We start from the raw sequence: 20911 nt of genomic DNA on the forward strand, positions 1-20911 counted from the left end.
ATGTTTCACACTCTATACAGAGATCACAATGTTGGGAAAACAAAACTAGAGCTTCAGCAAAACGCGCTCAAACGTGAGCTTCTCTGCTCATCTACCAAACCCTCATTTCAAAAGCAGCAGCTCTCACGGTGCACACATGGCCAGATTTATGAGATGTGTATGAATAACTCATGTTGCTCCATTACCACTTGCCCGCTCGATCTCATTCCCTCACTGGTACACACGCTGCATCTCACTGGTACACACGCCGCGCTGCTTCTCACTGGTACACACGCTGCATCTCACTGGTACACACGCTGCGCTACATCTCACTGGTACACACGCTGCATCTCACTGGTACACACGCTGCGCTGCATCTCACTGGTACACACGCTGCGCTGCATCTCACTGGTACACACGCTGCGCTACATCTCACTGGTACACACGCTGCATCTCACTGGTACACACGCTGCGCTACATCTCACTGGTACACACGCTGCATCTCACTGGTACACACGCTGCGCTGCATCTCACTGGTACACACGCTGCGCTACATCTCACTGGTACACACGCTGCATCTCACTGGTACACACGCTGCGCTGCATCTCACTGGTACACACGCCGCGCTGCTTCTCACTGGTACACACGCTGCGCTGCATCTCACTGGTACACACGCTGCGCTGCTTCTCACTGGTGGTACACACGCTGCTTCTCACTGGTACACACGCTGCATCTCACTGGTACACACGCTGCGCTGCATCTCACTGGTACACACGCTGCATCTCACTGGTACACACGCCGCGCTGCTTCTCACTGGTACACACGCCGCGCTGCATCTCACTGGTACACACGCCGCGCTGCTTCTCACTGGTACACACGCTGCGCTGCTTCTCACTGGTACACACGCCGCGCTGCATCTCACTGGTACACACGCTGCGCTGCTTCTCACTGGTGGTACACACGCTGCTTCTCACTGGTACACATGCTGCATCTCACTGGTACACACGCTGCATCTCACTGGTACACACGCCGCGCTGCATCTCACTGGTACACACGCCGCGCTGCTTCTCACTGGTACACACGCTGCGCTGCATCTCACTGGTACACACGCTGCGCTGCATCTCACTGGTACACACGCCGCACTGCATCTCACTGGTACACACGCCGCACTGCTTCTCACTGGTACACATGCTGCATCTCACTGGTACACACGCTGCATCTCACTGGTACACACGCTGCGCTGCATCTCACTGGTACACACGCTGCGCTGCATCTCACTGGTACACACGCTGCGCTGCATCTCACTGGTACACACGCTGCGCTGCATCTCACTGGTACACACGCTGCGCTGCATCTCACTGGTACACACGCTGCGCTGCATCTCACTGGTACACACGCTGCGCTGCATCTCACTGGTACACACGTCGCGCTGCATCTCACTGGTACACACGCTGCGCTGCATCTCACTGGTACACACGCTGCGCTGCATCTCACTGGTACACGAGCTGCATCTCACTGGTACACACGCTGCATCTCACTGGTACACACGCTGCATCTCACTGGTACACATACCGCGCTGCTTTTCACTGGTACACACGCCGCGCTGCTTCTCACTGGTACACATACCGCGCTGCTTTTCACTGGTACACACGCCGCGCTGCTTCTCACTGGTACACACGCTGCGCTGCATCTCACTGGTACACACGCTGCGCTGCTTCTCACTGGTGGTACACACGCTGCTTCTCACTGGTACACACGCTGCATCTCACTGGTACACACGCTGCGCTGCATCTCACTGGTACACACGCTGCATCTCACTGGTACACACGCCGCGCTGCTTCTCACTGGTACACACGCTGCGCTGCATCTCACTGGTACACACGCTGCATCTCACTGGTACACACGCCGCACTGCTTCTCACTGGTACACACGCCGCGCTGCATCTCACTGGTACACACGCCGCGCTGCTTCTCACTGGTACACACGCCGCACTGCTTCTCACTGGTACACACGCCGCGCTGCTTCTCACTGGTACACACGCCGCGCTGCATCTCACTGGTACACACTCCGCGCTGCATCTCACTGGTACACATGCTGCATCTCACTGGTACACACGCTGCATCTCCCTGGTACACACGCTGCATCTCACTGGTACACACGCCGCGCTGCTTCTCACTGGTACACACGCTGCTTCTCACTGGTACACACACCGCGCTGCTTCTCACTGGTACACACGCTGCGCTGCATCTCACTGGTACACACGCTGCATCTCACTGGTACACACGCCGCGCTGCTTCTCACTGGTACACACGCCGCGCTGCTTCTCACTGGTACACACGCCGCGCTGCTTCTCACTGGTACACACGCCGCGCTGCTTCTCACTGGTACACACGCCGCGCTGCTTCTCACTGGTACACACGCCGCGCTGCTTCTCACTGGTACACACGCCGCGCTGCTTCTCACTGGTACACACACCGCGCTGCTTCTCACTGGTACACACGCTGCATCTCACTGGTACACACGCCGCGCTGCATCTCACTGGTACACACGCCGCGCTGCTTCTCACTGGTTCACACACCGCGCTGCTTCTCACTGGTACACACGCCGCGCTGCATCTCACTGGTACACACGCCGCGCTGCATCTCACTGGTACACATGCTGCATCTCACTGGTACACACGCTGCATCTCCCTGGTACACACGCTGCATCTCCCTGGTACACACGCTGCATCTCACTGGTACACACGCTGCGCTGCATCTCACTGGTACACACGCTGCGCTGCATCTCACTGGTACACACGCTGCATCTCACTGGTACACACGCTGCTTCTCACTGGTACACACGCTGCATCTCACTGGTACACACGCTGCATCTCACTGGTACACACGCTGCATCTCACTGGTACACACGCTGCATCTCACTGGTACACACGCTGCTTCTCACTGGTACACACGCTGCATCTCACTGGTACACACGCTGCGCTGCATCTCACTGGTACACACGCTGCTTCTCACTGGTGCACACGCTGCTTCTCACTGGTACACACGCCGCGCTGCTTCTCACTGGTACACACGCTGCGCTGCATCTCACTGGTACACACGCTGCGCTGCTTCTCACTGGTACACACGCCGCGCTGCATCTCACTGGTACACACGCCGCGCTGCATCTCACTGGTACACACGCCGCGCTGCATCTCACTGGTACACACGCTGCATCTCACTGGTGGTACACACGCTGCATCTCACTGGTGGTACACACGCTGCATCTCACTGGTGGTACACACGCTGCATCTCACTGGTGGTACACACGCTGCATCTCACTGGTGGTACACACGCTGCATCTCACTGGTGGTACACACACTGCATCTCACTGGTACACACGCTGCTTCTCACTGGTACACACGCTGCGCTGCATCTCACTGGTACACACGCTGCGCTGCATCTCACTGGTACACACGCTGCATCTCACTGGTGGTACACACGCTGCATCTCACTGGTGGTACACACGCTGCATCTCACTGGTGGTACACACGCTGCATCTCACTGGTGGTACACACGCTGCATCTCACTGGTGGTACACACGCTGCATCTCACTGGTGGTACACACGCTGCATCTCACTGGTGGTACACACGCTGCATCTCACTGGTGGTACACACGCTGCATCTCACTGGTGGTACACACGCTGCATCTCACTGGTGGTACACACGCTGCATCTCACTGGTGGTACACACGCTGCATCTCACTGGTGGTACACACGCTGCATCTCACTGGTGGTACACGCTGCATCTCACTGGTGGTACACACGCTGCATCTCACTGGTGGTACACACGCTGCATCTCACTGGTCCACGCTGCATCTCACTGGTACACGCTGCATCTCACTGGTACACGCTGCATCTCACTGGTACACGCTGCATCTCACTGGTACACGCTGCATCTCACTGGTACACGCTGCATCTCACTGGTACACGCTGCATCTCACTGGTACACGCTGCATCTCACTGGTACACACGCTGCGCTGCATCTCACTGATACACGAGCTGCATCTCACTGGTACACACGCTGCATCGCATCTCACTGGTACACACGCTGCGCTGCTTCTCACTGGTACACGCTGCATCTCACTGGTACACACTATGCTGCATCTCACTGGTATTTAATAAAAAACAGGTTTATTACCACAGGTGCTCACATATTTCCATCTTTAAGAGTCTGTTACTTGCTTTAGCGTTGCACATGCATTCTGTACATGCAGTTGTGATTTCAACAAGACGGGTTGCATTAAATCCCACACGTACCACGGTGCACGATTCTCTACGCAGAATAATATACACATGGCAATTTTGCAATTTATTTTTCCAAGATTCACCAAGCTTATTAAAGAATGCCGGAAACTAATGGTGTCCAGGAGGGGGTTACACGACCATCGGAGAATGCACAAAAGAAAACACTTCCGTGCACTATCTGGTCCATATTTTATGACGTTTAATCAACAAATTACACTGAGGGGAAAAAGGGAAAATAATGTGTATTTGGGAATTTTGCAGTCAGTATTCCCCTTAATTGCTAATCTTGAGCACGCCAGTTGAGTTGCTCAGAAAGCCCGTGTGTCAGTCAGCCAGCAAAGGTATCATTTCTAGCCATTTTTTTTTAAATCAACGTTTTCTCTCTGTTGGCCGACTGTGTCCCCTCTACTTGCCCATTCTACATTCTAGGACAGGGGTGAGCAACTCCACTCCTCAAGGCCCACCTACAGGTCAGGCTTTCAGGCTACCTCTGTTCAGCACAGGTGACTCAGTCAGTGGCTCAGTCGAAGATTGAGCCACCTGTGCTGAAGCTGAGACTAATTGAACCATCTGGGCTGAAGCAGGGATGAATTGAGCCACCTGTGCTGAAGCAGGGCTATCCTGAAACCCTGACCGCTAGGTGGCCCTTGAGGACTGGAGTTGCCCAGCCCTGCTCTATGAGGATGTTCACAGAAGAGTCTGAAAGAAGCCCTTGTTGACAGAGATAAGTTCCTTGGAAAAATAAGTGAGTTTTGTTTAGAACTGGGGGGAGGTTTTATCCACAGTTCTTTCCAATTAAAATTAAAAGCAAAATCTGCTCTTTTTTGGGGGGGGCCTTCCTCTACCTCATAAGGAAAGGGAAGGGAAGGCAGGATTAAGCAAATCAATGTTGGACTTGTTATTGATTAAGTAGCCATAGCATTTCAAATAGAATGGTCTTTAAGGTAAGGTGAGGGGTTCTACATATGGGTGGGATTGCTGCATGGACAGCACCAATGTGACCTTTGGCCTCTTAAAGCAGCCGCAAGTTGCCTTGATCTGGGACCGCCAAGCAATCGCTTAACCCCCACAAGAGTGGAGGGGTTAACTAAATGGATTCTACAGTATGCAGGAGCAATTGGAGGGCAGATACAAGGGAAGTGGGCAGATTTGGTTGGTATGCTATGCACTACTTACCTTCAAAAGTCAAATAAAACTTTCCTCTGTCAAACCAAATGAGGGAAGGCTGTTCATTCTCTGTGTGGACAGGAGTTGAAGCGGGATGGAAAAGGTTAGAAGGAGAGAGAAGGACACAGTGAGTCAGAGCAGGGAAATGCTACAGTAATGGGTTGGGAAATGGTACTGCAAGCCATTAATGCAACAGATTAAAATCGCATGACAAATAATTACAGGGCTTGAAAAGCATGAATAAAAAAAGGTTCCTGCATTCATATTTGATGTACATCTCTTGAAATAAAACCGTTTTCCCAATTCCCGCTTAGAAGCCGAATTCCATTTCTGCCGCCTTGTGCTTTAATCCTCTGCGCTTTTGTAAAATAAAGGTCTTGGATGTAGTGGGCGTTATTTTGAGGTTAGCGGTGCGCCCATCCGCATACTGTACCCCCTCAAACTTACTCACTTTACCCCCATTAAAACATTTCTAAAGAAACGCACGCTTATTCTGCGTTTCCGTGAAGCCACGAAGAAACGCTCACGCAATGTGCCGCGTCTCGCTCTCTCCAGCTCTCATCTTTTTATATTCACGACCATGGACAGATGAGTCCTTTGGGTCGCTATGGGCTTCGTGCCCCTGTGCCGGAATACAGATGTAGCCAACTGCTTTCTTCCAGCTGGCGTGCGGCTGCGGGAATATACACAGCGCCCCAGCAGGGGGGGGGGGCGGCCATTGTTTTGAATTAGCCGCGTGCGAGAAAGGGGCAGGGAATAACGCGCTGTTTTACGTCCAACACTGTTGGCAACACCTGTACATGTTTATTTACGATTCAGGAATGGGTCCCCCAGTTTACAGCCGACATTGGCTTCTTATAATATGCCATTTTACTCGCGGCACCTGTACGGGCGCAGTACCTGCAGCGGTCTCACAGCGTCTGTCAAACGGGGGCAGCTTTTCAACAAATGCATCGTCTTCCGATACCATGATCAAAGCAATATGGGATGAATAAATAAAAAAAATGAAAGGGCAAATAAAACCTAAGCCATGCATAAAAAAAGAACAATAAAATTATAACAAAATAATATTAAGAAAGGATATGGAAAAACGAAGACGTCTTTTAGCGAGACGAGGCTAAACACCCAGGTCATGTGACGAGGCGTGTCTGTAAATTGCATACAAGAAACGTGTTCTAGATTTATGATGCGGTGTTAGGGTGAAATGTGGGATTAATCAATCACTGAAGGCAAATGCAGACAAAATAATGAATGTGATTAATGTAATTAAATGTGATTATGCAAAGGCTCCCGTTTTAAAAAAAATGGTGAAACCGGTGTATGTGGAACAAAGTAACAGATCATTAAATGTGCACTTCCATCTCATGCAAACTATTTGTATTTTTTTTTGCATCTTCTGAAATGTCATCTCAAAGTTTTCTTATTTGAAATAACTGAAATATTCAACAGGTGCGAGGTCAAGGAGGGTTTGGGATGTACAAAAAAGGGTTAAAAACCAACTAAAATCCCTTTAAAAGTTATTCTTCCCGGATCACGCCAGCTATAATGAGCGCTCCAGAGGAACCATCCTTATCCTCGGTTTTACGCAACCCTTGCTAGGTTAAGAATACAGTGGAACGTGGCTTTAAAACGTGTACAGCATTTGTATTCATCAACGTGCCCCATCTGGAACATGCTGAGAAATGTTAGGTAGGGCCAGATTGCCTTTACGGTGCCAAGCATTAGGATCGTGAAAGGCAAATGTGAGTGAATAGCGCTCAAGTTCAACCAAGGTTTAGCACTAAACCGGAGCCTTGCATTACAACAGGAGTGGCCAACTCCAGTCCACAGGGGCCAACACCAACAGGTCAGGTTTTAAGGATATCCCTGCTTCAGCAAAGCTAGCTCAATCGAAGACTGGGCCACTGATTGAGCCAGCTGTGCTGAAGCAGAGATATCCTCAAAACCTGACCTGTTTAGTGGTGGCCCTTGAGGACTGGAGTTGGCCACTGCTGGACTATAAAATACTATGGGGCAAAGGTCAATTTCTCCCAAAGGTTTTGTATACAGCACATTGCAAGGCATCCTTACTGCCCGTTTTATAACCTCTCTGTATGCAAATTGTTGGTGTATATGAATGGTTCTATCCAAATGAAATAAATAATAGTATTTAGAAGTTTTCAGACAACTGAACTCAGTTTGAGATCTCGTATCGCTCCAGAGGCGGAAGATCCACGTCAGCTTATACAATGTTATTGAATACAGAAAATTGCTGCACTCTTCCAGTTCTGTTTCACGTTACGGTGCAAGCTATTTTCAAGCTAGCACGTTTAGGATAGTTAGCATGCTAGAAGATACTTCAAATAAAAAAACAAAAGCTCAAAATAACTATTTAGGTTTTCTACTAAATAACGTTTTTTTTTTTTTTTTTTTTTAGGAAAAAGGTGAGCCGATAATACAAGGGATGGAGCAGCAGCAAAGCAGTAATGAGAAGGGATACAAGCATTACATCGGAATATCAATGATCAATAAGAGCCATATTGGACAATATATTGCTACCTAAAGGTTTTATGAGATAAGCGCCCAGAAAAGGGGCTTGCTATTGACAAACTCTTTGAAACAAACTCCTGCACATTTCAGGTTTCTCTAAATTCGATTTCCATGGTAATATTTCCAAACGTTTAAAACTCCTCGCTGCTAAAGCGTGTGACACGGCTCAGGCCAGCCGTGGTGGGCAAAGAGGAGAATAAACAGGTGCAGGAGCCCCCAGCGCACACAAGCAAAGCGCTGCATGCTTTCAGGGGCCAATGAGAGGAGTATATATCAGGAAACTGAACAGACTCAGCTATACAGAATCTATTACATAATGTGCAATATTTTAAAGCTTACACCCGACTGCACGAGAGAAGATTCTTTCCCCCGAGTCTCAGCGCTATAGCACACAAAACTACAAATAGGTACAAATAAGGTAAAGGAAAACAAACCGCTTTTACCGACTGTCGGCGTGGTGGCTGCACTCAAGGAGGTGGCCGAAGAAATGGAAGAGGTGCTTTCGGCACGAGCTAGAGGCGCGGTGGGAGGCGGGCTGGATGAGTGGACGGGAGGGCTGAAAGGTCGCGACTGCAGGAAACACAAACCGGGTAATGGGTTACACAACAGCTACAGCGGGGGGGGGGCCAACTCCGGTCCTCAAGGGCCACGTTTTCAGGATATCACTGCTTCAGCACAGGTGGCTTAATCAGTCCCAGCGTCAGCACAGGAGGCTCAACCAGTGGCTTAGTCTTTGACTGAGCCACCTGTGCTGAAGCAGGGATAGCCTGAACACCAGACCTGCTCTTGAGGACTGGAGTTGGCCACCCGAGATACAGTGTGCCTGTTAAATACTACACATGGCGTTATAATATTGTGCTGGTTTATTTAACAACAACAGAAACACAACAACCCATATATTAGCCGTCAGTCAGCGCTGTGTACTTATGTGGATGGATTAGCACAAAGTATTATGTGAAAAAAATGTTACAATTTTTTTTTGCCTTATTTGTACTTTGAGTTAGAGCTCTCATTTGCAAAGCTATTAAATATATTTGATGTATTTTTTGTTACCCCCTTTCCCCCTACTTTACGGGATTTATTTCACTATTTTTATATAGACAAACATTTTAATACGTATATATACTGTATTTGTATTTTTTTAAATATAGGAATTGGATAACAAAGAACACCCCTGTAGAGGCAGAGGCAAGACGGCCACGACCAAAAATGTCCCATCCCGGGAGCTCTGGCCTAGTACCGAATGCTTTCTCCTACAATCTGCCCCAGCCAAGAATACCCACCACGTCAGCAACGCCGGGCTTCCCAGGAGGCAGCTTTGGCCGAGAAGGTGGGCGAGGAGGAGGAGGCGGCGGCGTGGTACTGCAGATCGCAAGCGGGGTTGCAGGGCGCGCAGGAGACGATGTGCCTTAAAGGGACAGGGGAAAACAGAACGTTTTTAGACACATTTCACTGGCTCCTCTATTCCTTCGTGACTGCACCAATCTGAAGAAAGCCCTGGACGGGATCGAAACGTTGTTTCCAGTAGATGAAGAATTATTTTAAAATAAAGGTTTGGTTTTTTTAGGAGTGCCTTAGCATTTTCCCATCTTAAATGAACACAATTGTGCAAACCCTCTATTGATATTGTATGTATTTATGATCACCAATACAGCACTTCCTCTTATGCTCTGAAGTTTATAATCCAAATGAACAAAAATAAGCAAAGCTGTACTGTATTTCAGCAGCTCCTGGGGAAGATTGTATGCACAGCATGTAGTTCACAATAGTAAATAAATACAAATTTGCGGCAAAAATTATTACGTAAAATGGTACAAATATGTAATTACCAGTAGAACAAATCCACTGACTTTACATTGTAATCCATGTATGTAAAACAAGAGCCAGCATTACGTTTTGCCATTTCTCAAACCAATATGCATTTTAAGTGAAGTAACAATATTTGCAGTGAAACTCCAAATCAACAAAACCAGAATTAAATAAAGTAAATACTCATTCTTACAAATATTTGACAATGGGATTTAGTCAAATAAATAAAAACACCTCGTGGAATAATGTATTTAATTTCTAAAAAATAAATAAAGTATTTCTTATTACATTTAAATGGTTCACACGCTTTTCTTTTTTCTCAAATACTGTTGTTTCAGAGGAATATTTTCCACAACTAGAAAGTTAATCAGCAAAGCATTCACTGCCACACCCATGCACACTCCAGACCAGAAGACGTACCACTTGTGCTTCCGCCACTGCTAGAGCTGGGTCCAGGAGAAGACACAACTGTTCTGTAGGTAGGAGGTGGAGGTGGAGGAGGCGTAGCTCTCTGCCCCGGCCCAAAATCTTTAGGAGATGCTGCGGTCTCCAAGACATCCTCTTTAATGAATGTTTGCTCAGAGATTTTCGCCTGAACCTCTTCCAGATTGAGTGGGGAAGGAATATTGCGAGATGTTTCCACAGTGGGAGGTTCACAGGGAATTTCCGTTTCCAGAGTTGGAGATTCAACCATCCTTTTTGAAGTCGGCTCTGGGGAAATTTGTTCTGGGGACGGATCAAAAAAACTGACCCACTTGTCTTCAGAGTTGATAGACACAGACTTGGGGGATAATACAGGCCCAAAAATGTTGTCCAAGTCATTGATTGATGGCAGGTCATCATCTAGGACCTCTGTTTCTCGCCGGTCACTTCCTGCGGTCAAAGTTGATTTGAAATGTTAACAATGGAAGACTAAAAATATTACTTTTCTATGTGGTAGCTGTTATCGGCCTACGTTCGGTCCTAATGTATAACCAATTGAAGCTCAAATGTACATATTAAAGACATTTTGTTCTGCACAGAACATGCTTTATAGTATATGTGCATCAATACAATCCACACAATTATACGTAATTAGCTAAGTTGAGGATCGAAAGGTGAAGATTCGCAAGGGGGTTCACTAAATGGCTGTCGGTGCAGCAGAAAAGGACCAAACATGCAAAGTTCTGTGGGGAAGATCATGTGACCAGGCAGTCACTAGATACAATTGGTGCACTGCTAAAGAGAGGGCAGGGCTCAAAAAGGGTTGTGCCAGAGCCTGTTTCAGAAGGGGAATGGGATGTGACTTTGTAAATGGTTGCTATAGAAGCAAAAAATGCTTGTTACATTATAATACATGAACATTTTAATTTCAGAATTGTTTTAAAAAAAAGTTACAAGTATTTTCTCATAATACAGAACTGATTTATTAAAAAAAACCCACACATGAAGGATATTGCTGGGTCTGCAGCGTTAAAAAGCAGTGAAAAATATAACAAAATAAAAAAAATCATATTACTGTAAACCGTTCATAAGTAAAAGGGGTTGGCATAGTGAAGCATTTCATTATCAAGAACAAACCACGCATAGTTTTTTTTGCACATTGTGAGAGCACATTTTCACGTTAGGATGCCCTTCTTTAAACCAGGCTGCGCTGGAAACCGATGTAATAGCAGGTGTAAGCTTAAGCACCCATGGGTGCTTAGAGGGGGAGCCGGAGGTTTCAGGCGTATATATGGATGAAAGTTGGAGACCACCACACTCTCGTGGTCTTGGTGATACCCAGGCGTTTTTTTCCCCAATGGTCAACGCTTCAGTCCTAGTTGTGGACCTTTCAAGACGAAGTGTCCACAGCTGGGACTGAAGCTTTGACAATTGTGAAGAAACCTCTTTGATCAGCAAGTCCACGAGAGGGCCGGTCTCCAACATCCAGGAAGGTTTCTTAAACCCGATCCTTCTTGTAACATGGCACATCACATCTGTCCCTTTAGCAATGGTATTCTTCTTCTTACAGGAACGACTTGGTACGTGCGGCTTATTGTATTCTTACCTACTCCAACTGGTAAAGGTGAAGCAGTTCTAGGTGGCGTGGCAGGGATACTTTTAGGAGGAATGGGTGGAGGTGCTGGGAAAGCATAGTAAGAAAAATACAGTCAATAGCCTTTAATGATGGATCAAATCACGATACAAGAATAAGTTACACAAAATAAACCAACATGTCAAACTTATTTCAGATGAGCATTGATCATTTGAAAATGCAAAATATAGATTAGATACAGGGTGTGCAAACTGAGTGCCCCAGGGCGGGGCAGGAGACTTTTATAGGGGGCGCAGTGGTTGCAGAGGCCCCGCGCTCTTCCCCATGGCATTTAAATTTAATGCCGGGGGATCGTGTGAGACCCCTGCAACCCATTACTTACCGAGATTCAGACGGCTGTTGACGCATCGCCATGGCAACGCGGTGTCAAATGATGCCACATTTGACGTCGAGAACCGAGGTAAGGGGGGCGCGAGGGCGAGCACTGGGGGCAGTTGCAAAGGTTTGCGCACCCCTGGATTAGAATATGCTTACAACATACAGCTGGGAAAATATAATACTGAAAATCACGTGTTTAAATCGTATCTGTGCTACTCTCGTAGATATTAAAAGTAACTGCGGAAAATGTATCCTTACAAAAATGGTGCAATTCTGGGGCAGAAATCTGCCAAATAAAAATTATTTAAAAAAAGCGATAGGATGTTTTTGTATGATAAATCTGGTGCAATTGTTCTGCCCCAGATTTGCACCTAATTTGCCTTCATATCCCATTGATGGAATTAAAAGTCTAACATACAGATATTGCACTGAACAAGCGCGTGCAGGGATTGGGAATGGTTCGGCTACTTTGACTCTCGGCATCGGATTCTCCCTCCTTTTATTTGAGCAACATGCCATATAATGTGGGGATAAAGTAAAAAGCGAACCCGAGTCATCTACTTACTCCCAGTTGGAAATGGTCTTGGCAGCTTTGGAGACTCTAAGTTTGTGTTGGTTGTTTGAGGGGGTCCCCATATTTCAGGCTGATCTAAAGTAACTGAAATGAACGATAGGTTTCTTACATGCCAGTAGATCGAAGACCCATTAAACATATCCCATTAAACACACAACCCATTAAACATATCCGTCCGCAGCATGTACTACCTCAATTATTTCCACTCCACACTGCGGCGGACAACCTAATTACAGAACAAAAAATGTCACACAGGGTTTAAAAAAAAAAAAAAAAAATTAATAAAAATTCAGTCTTAGGCCGCGCTTATAGTGCCGGCGACGCGACGTTGCCCGAAAACAAATGCATTGCGTGCGCTTATAGTAAGCGCGACATATAGTAAGCTACAACTGGTAGCTGGCAAAATTTGATTTTTCAAGGGCTGTCGCCTCATGTGACAGCCCTTGAACCAATCAAATGTCAGGAAACATGCGACACCACCGCCCGGCAAAATATAACTTTCGCCTGTGGCGACGGCGACGGGTGACGTCATCCGTCGTGTCGCCATCGACGGCACTATAGGCGCGGCCTTAAAGAGCAACACGCAGGTCTATACAATGAAAACCGCATTCAACGTCTGAATACTAAACATTAAACGGACGACCGCTGCTTAACAAGTCTGTGCGGAGAAGCTATTTCGAAACAATAAGCGAGACATGATCCCCCGTACTGAAATTCTCATGCAGCTCTGGAGCTATTTCCTTTCGTTGGGGGCGCGAGGAAGCTCCCCCACACCCACAAGGCCAGTAACGCTTGCACCCCAGAAGGGATTAACTCAGCGGGCGTGTCCCTGCTTTTTAATAGGACCCTGTGTTTCCCAAGGTACTGGCCTCCGTATGGGGGTGCCAGTATCTCCTGCAAGTTTAAATGTCCCGCGTCATGGCCCATGTGACTAGGACATTTAAACAGCCCCAAAATATTGGTACCCCATACGGAGACTTGTACCTCGGGGAAACAGGGGGTCCCCGGACCTGAAATGAATGCAGTTCAGCTCCGGAGACCCCCTGCTTCAATACAGCGTACTAAAAATAATATTAATAGTGAGCTCTGTGCGGGAAGACAGAGAGAGACTGCATCTCTCGCTCAGCTCTTACAGACTGGCGGCGGCCCGCTAGGATTAATCCTCCTAATCAGGCACCCCCGCTGCGTTATCCCTTCAAGGATATTTACGCGCAGCTGGGCCGTGAAAGCGGCGAGCCGCCAGGCAGCTACACTTAAACTGCGGCGCTCCATCCGCTTCACAAACCAACTGTAAAGAGCGCTACATCTGCATGCGTCGGCTCAAGAGATTAAACGATAGATTGATTCTACCTTCAGACTTTGGTCCTTCGAAAGCAGATTCCAGGGGAGGACCAAACAATGGCGTTACCGCAGATATTTCAGCCGGCGCCTTCTTGCTGAAGTTGAAATTGGAATAAAAATACATGGATGAGAATGCATATGTTGTAATTGGAATGCATAAAATGACTACAAAATCAGTTATTGCCCAACTAATAATGAATACTCACAGGGGATTGGTTCTTCCAATGAGACATTATCCCATAGAAACTTCCATTTAAGTCATGTACTTGCATAATATTCTGTAAGGAGTACTTTTATTACTCAACCCTGGAAAATGCTGAATAGTGTACAGTTCTGAACAGTATTCCATACGAGTTTGAGCAATTGGTTTTCCTGGTGCTTGTTTTACGTATGTGTGTCCATGATATTAAACAAAAATACCAAGACCCCACACGCCTTTATTACAAGACTGCGACTTTCGCCTCGCTCCTTCACATTACTTATAAAACACTTGCGCGGGGCTGTGACGATTGCCTGCGACGGACTAACCAAGAATTAGGTTTTAAAGGGAATGCACTGCCCATTCATTCCCGAACTGCAGGAGAAGTGTGGGAGTTAACGGTGGCAGATCCCTGAGTAATAAAAGGACTTCATCAGGAACACGAAGAAAAAGCTTAAAAGGAAATAGATGTTTTCTTTTTAAATATGAAGAAAACGGAGATGACAACTAATCATTCCTTGGTGGAAATTAGAGACGGGTAACTGTGGGTTTCCCCTAAATTCAAATCCCTGTGAAACGTTTTGCCAAGCCACAAAGGGCCAACAATGTCGCCAAATTAGTAAGATTTCAGCAACATCTCCACAGATATTGAGCAAAACGTGTGTGTGTGTGTGTGTGTGTGTGTGTGTGTGTGTGTGTGTGTGTGTGTGTGTGTGTGTGTGTGTGTGCGCACTATTTATAATCAGCATTAAACAAATTTAGCAGTTTTGAGAATTTCGCAAGTGAATCTAGCAAATTGACACAATACAATATCCTACATGTGTTTTTAAATAAATCAGTTCTGTAGTATAAAATATTTACTACATTATGTTTTTATTCAACTCTTACTGACATTTTTAATGGGTTTTAAAGCATCCTTTAATTTCTATAGCAGGCTTTAGCCCACCTCCCAAGCAGTGCAATATCTTTGTAACACTTTCCTGTTAAGGATAATTTGTTGCCAATATTACCAGTAGTTTGAACTGTTAAAATATATAATGTTACCTTAGTGATATAAGGATACATTGTAGCTGCTGAGTTACACTGATTGAAGGATTGATTCAAACTGAAAGGCAGCCATTTAGTGAACCCAGGGAGCAGGATCTTTGCCGATTGGTCACAAGAGAACGAATCGATCGGCTGCTAGTTTTCAATAAAATGGTATTCAAAGGCTGCATACAGTATATGTTAAAACATATAACATTTTGGTTTTAAGTGCCGCTTGGATTGCCTCTTTAAATCAAATTGCACCGCACAGCGACTTCGCACATGGACGGAGACGCCGATTTTCTAACTACAGTACTCAGAAAGGGGGCGTTTTGCATGGAAATAACAATCTCATCTCAATAATACATTCATTATCCTTCCATTTTTTCCCTTCCTAGATCACCTCCTTTCTTCTGTTACAGCCGGCTGATCCAGGACTGACCTTACAAGCTCAGGGGTCGGAGTGGAACGTCGCGGCCGCGCTATCTCTTCACCTGCGCAAAATAAAACCGGTATTATTCATTTTCCAAACGCACAATCTGATCTAAATGAAATAATGAGCGTAACGCCTGTTCAGTCCTAATTTCAGCTTCTGTGTCGTGGACGTTCAGCAAAGTGGGAGATAACAATGGTGGATTTTATTATTTAATCTTAACAGCACTTGTATATTGCCTCACCATAAAACAGGAGTGGCCAACTCCAGTCCGCAAGGGCAAGCAACAGGTCAGGTGAAAGACATATATATATATATATATATATATATATATATATATATATATATCCTGTGGCCAACTCCAGTCCGCAAGGGCAAGCAACAGGTCAGGTGAAAGACTATATATATATATATATATATATATATATATATATATATATATATATATATATATATATATATATATATATATATATATATATATATATATATATATATATATATATATATATATATATATATATATATATATATATATATATATATATATATATATATATATATATATATATATATATATATATATATATTTTTTTTGCTTGGCTGTTTTGGAGGGGATAATTTAGCATTTTTGGAGACATTGGCACGGTTTCCAGACGGCGTTCTGCGCACCAGGACACTGGATACATGTTAAACTAGACGTACATGTATAAAACAAAAAAAAAAACAGGACATGCAAAACAAAAGCTGCCTTCCATGTGCAGTCATACTTACTTGACACGTTTCTCTTAATTGAGCCCTATTAATAAAAAGACACTTATTAAAGCACAAAAATATACAGTCGATTTAAAAACGTTGCCATTAGACAGTCATTAATAATAAAAATAACACCACTATATATTTAGGTTTTAATTTGTTCTAGAAAGTTCATCGGCTTGTGCGCTTGGATTGAAAGAACCCCAAATAATGTAATGTATAGTCCCAAGCTTTGAGTATTAGCCACAACGGCACATATTGAAAGCGTGTTCTATACAAGTGATTCAGTACTGTAGGAAGCGCTGGTGCTGGCAGCCACCTAAATTACACCGGTACTCTGATCATCAATAACATCAGAGATAGTCTCTGAAAAAACAATGCAAGTTACCCCTCTCATTCAGACCAAGCCACACTGTGTTATTCTTAGGCTGCGTTTATAGTGGAGAGTGGCCGCGCTCTCCCGCGCTGATGCTCACCTCTCGCTTACCAAGCGGCTGCTTTTCATGTTCTTGCCCCTCAGACAGGGGGAGCGGAGGGAACGGGGGAGCGGAGGGAACGGGGGAGCGGAGGGAACGGGGGAGCGGAGGGAACGGAGGAGCGGAGGGAACCGGGGAGCGGAGGGAACGGGGGAGCGGAGGGAACGGGGGAGCGGAGGGAACGGGGGAGCGGAGGGAACGGGGGAGCGGAGGGAACGGGGGAGCGGAGGGAACGGAGGGAACGGGGGAGCGGAGGGAACGGGGGAGCGGAGGGAACGGGGGAGCGGAGGGAACGAGGGAACGGGGGAGCGGAGGGAACGGGGGAGCGGAGGGAACGGGGGAGCGGAGGGAACGGGGGAGCGGAGGGAACGGGGGAGCGGAGGGAACGGGGGAGCGGAGGGAACGGGGGAGCGGAGGGAACGGGGGAGCGGAGGGAACGGGGGAGCGGAGGGAACGGGGGAGCGGAGGGAACGGGGGAGCGGAGGGAACGGGGGAGCGGAGGGAACGGGGCAGCGGAGGGAACGGGGGAGCGGAGGGAACGGGGGAGCGGAGGGAACGGGGGAGCGGAGGGAACGGGGGAGCGGAGGGAACGGGGGAGCGGAGGGAACGGGGGAGCGGAGGGAACGGGGGAGCGGAGGAGCGGAGGGAACGGGGGAGCGGAGGGAACGGGGGAGCGGAGGGAACGGGGGAGCGGAGGGAACGGGGGAGCGGAGGGAACGGGGGAGCGGAGGAGCGGAGGGAACGGGGGAGCGGAGGGAACGGGGGAGCGGAGGGAACGGGGGAGCGGAGGGAACGGGGGAGCGGAGGGAACGGGGGAGCGGAGGGAACGGGGGAGCGGAGGGAACGGGGGAGCGGAGGGAACGGGGGAGCGGAGGGAACGGGGGAGCGGAGGGAACGGGGGAGCGGCGGGAACGGGGGAGCGGCGGGAACGGGGGAGCGGGGGGAACGGGGGAGCGGCGGGAACGGGGGAGCGGAGGGAACGGGGGAGCGGAGGGAACGGGGGAGCGGAGGGAACGGGGGAGCGGAGTGAACGGGGGAGCGGAGGGAACGGGGGAGCGGAGGAGCGGAGGGAATGGGGGAGCGGAGGGAACGGGGGAGCGGAGGGAACGGGGGAGCGGGGGAGCGGAGGAGCGAAGGGAACGGGGAGCGGAGCTACCTCTGAAAAATGGCCGCTCTCGGGTCTAAGCTCATTTCTGAGCTGCGCTCTGATTGGACGGCAGTGCGGTCACGTGACCGCAGCTCCTCTCCAGCAAGCGCTGAAACACAGATTTGGCTGTCGCGGAAAGCTGAGCGAGGTTCTGCACGCGTGAGCACGCCTGCGGAAGCTTTCACTCAGAAAGGTACAATACTAAATAATGGGTCTCAGATTATATACAAAGCGCGTCTCAGCGCGTCTCAGCGCGCACAACACCACTATAAACACAGCCTTAGTCTGGTGAATGGCAGATAGTGTAGTGTACACACACACACACACACACACACACACACACACACACACACACACACACACACACACACACACACAGATCTGTAGTACAAATAAGTGACTTTACAAGTCAGATAGGCACTACTATTAGAAAGAGAACTTTTCACCCCTATACATGGGCCTTTTCCAAGACGGTCTTGCTGTCATGTCTTAAAAGAAGGCCCATGTACATTTTACCATGTAAAGGGTAGGACAGTTGACTTCCTAATAAATCCCTTTGATTCTTTCCCTTGGGAGCCCTTGCCTGACGTTACAGTATGACTATACACCCGCAGTACACAAGTCCAGTGGCATACCCTTCTCAGGGGGTGAATTGGTGCCAATGATTAGGGAATCGCAGTTCAGGTAGCAATATCTACAACTACTTACTGAAGACCCCGGTGGGTGCTAAAGGAGATTTGCCTTCAAATAAAATAAAAATCCCCCCACAAGTGGTCTCCGGAGCAGAACTGCATTAATGTCAGCTTTGGGGACCCTCTGCCCACATATACGGACGTCGGTAAGTGATGCCGGTATCTGCTTTCTATTTGAAGGGCATGCGGGACAATAGGAATCTGCAAGGGATGACGTAGAAGCTTCCAATTGGACCGCGGACCTCTAGACAGATCTTTTCAGGGCCACCGGCCCTTCAGATCTGAAATTGATGTGGTTCAGCTCGAGAGCCCCCTGCTTCGAACCAAGTCAAAAATAAGAAAACCCCAAGAGGTGAATCCAGTTTAAAAAAAAGGCACCCCATGGGTTAGTCACGTCCAATTACTCTAAAATGTTTAGACCAGGGGCGGTCAACTCCAGCCCTCAAGGGCCACCACCAACAGGTCAGGTTAAGGCTATCCCTGCTTCAGCATAGGTGGCTCGCTCATTGAGCCGTCTGTGCAGAAGCAGGGATATCCTTAAAACCTGACCTGTTGGTAGCCCTTGCAGACTGGAGTTAGCCACCCCTGGTTTAGACAAACATATCTAAAAGTTATCGAACACACATCACACAACCTTTCTGAGCACACGAACCTGCAGAAAATAAGCTGCACTTGTTGACATTAATTTGAGGGGAAAAGTATAAAGTAAAAATTGCTGTCCTTACCGGACTACGCCTCTGTGATCAGCAAAAGGGAAGAGAGAACACATACCTAGTCAAAGAGTGACAGATCAGTGAACACTAACACATATATATATATATATTATTTATAATCGGTTACAGTGAAACTTTTCCTGCCAGTTTCGTTACATAAAAACATTGCAAGGCTAAACATCTACTGTACATACAGGTGTCAGCAAAATGACAGTCACAAAACCGTTCATACTGGACTCAACCTTTATTATATGAACGGAGAGGATTTCATTAGTCGCTTTATGTTGATTAGAAATTACATTGCTGCTTCTGGAAAGAAGCCTCTACATTTATTTCATTAATGAAACATTTCCCACTATAAAAAGGTCATCTATAAAACAGAATGTTCATTTGCAAAGGGATCTGCAAAAATAGCGTGTGGGATATTAGTACAAAATGATGGCAACGTGTAAGGTTGGAAATAACGTCAGCAGTTTTATCAAAGGAACATTAATATTTGCTTAAAACGAAGAAGCATTTTGCAACATTGTTTAAAATGAACCTAGTGCCTGAATAATATCAATACTGATGGAAACCAATATAATGTCGATGTACCAAGCTAGGTCGTATTCATATTTACTTTCCTACTAATAGCAGCTGATGCGTCTAGCAATAGCAGGAGACAAGTAGCTATTGATCCACTTATTCCTCCGGAATGTTCATTTGTTTTAAAGTATACGAAAAAAAACCCCAGAAAGAACTCGCATGCATCGTTAGCATTTTCTTTAAAAATAAATAAACCTTTTTTCTTGTGCATTGATGCTCAGATCCTCTGCCTAGACCAATAAGCTTCCAGATAAAAAACACACGATAGTTTAGACCTAATCTAGACATCGGCGGAACTCTAGCACAAAAATTGCTGCAATACTTCGGGGTCTGCGCCCGAGGAAAGTTGCAATTGTTTCATTTTTTTTAATACTTTGCAATATATTTGAGTTCTGATCCAAACCACTGATCCGGTTTGTTTTGAAGTGTCAGGTTTCCATTTTTCTCCTGCGCAGAATGAAGCCACAAGGCTGAGAAGCATCAGCCACGTCCAAAAGGTTTGTCAAGCAAACGTGTGCCACGTGACAAGGTGTGTTAGTACATTTCACACAGCTGGTAAACAACGGAGATTAATGAACATGGAGTGGCTATATGGTGCTCGTTTGTTTTGTGATAGAGGATACTCTTGGTTTGCGACCTCTATCATTGCCAGCGAGGTGCACTTTTCTGGAGCCTCAATTTATAGGTGCATTAGAGGCAGAAAACTGGCACATTTGTCTACCCCAGGGGGCTCAACTCCAGTCCTCAATGGCCCCCAACAGGTCAGGTTTTAAGGATATCTCTGTTTCAGCACAGGTGGCTCATT

At 47.2% G+C, this 20911-nt stretch overlaps 1 protein-coding gene across 3 annotated transcripts in view; it reads right to left on the reverse strand.

Annotated features, from left to right (window-relative positions):
• Positions 1-20911, reverse strand: part of SGIP1 (SH3GL interacting endocytic adaptor 1) — a 48914-nt gene that overhangs the window by 18279 nt on the left and 9724 nt on the right. The window contains exons 7-17 of one of the 3 annotated variants that reach the window (XM_075615888.1): positions 19534-19545; positions 16512-16536; positions 15747-15798; positions 14089-14174; positions 12730-12822; positions 11799-11873; positions 10190-10642; positions 9244-9368; positions 8404-8530; positions 6332-6388; positions 5441-5500 (exon numbers count right to left, since the gene is read on the reverse strand). In XM_075615888.1, the coding sequence (XP_075472003.1) occupies positions 5441-5500; positions 6332-6388; positions 8404-8530; positions 9244-9368; positions 10190-10642; positions 11799-11873; positions 12730-12822; positions 14089-14174; positions 15747-15798; positions 16512-16536; positions 19534-19545 (1165 nt within the window). The remainder of the gene's footprint in view (positions 1-5440; positions 5501-6331; positions 6389-8403; positions 8531-9243; positions 9369-10189; positions 10643-11798; positions 11874-12729; positions 12823-14088; positions 14175-15746; positions 15799-16511; positions 16537-19533; positions 19546-20911) is intronic. The other 2 variants (XM_075615889.1, XM_075615890.1) reach the window with 2 other exon arrangements.

The sequence above is a fragment of the Ascaphus truei genome, chromosome 10 (assembly GCF_040206685.1).
Source record: "Ascaphus truei isolate aAscTru1 chromosome 10, aAscTru1.hap1, whole genome shotgun sequence".
Taxonomy (NCBI): Eukaryota; Metazoa; Chordata; class Amphibia; order Anura; family Ascaphidae; genus Ascaphus; species Ascaphus truei.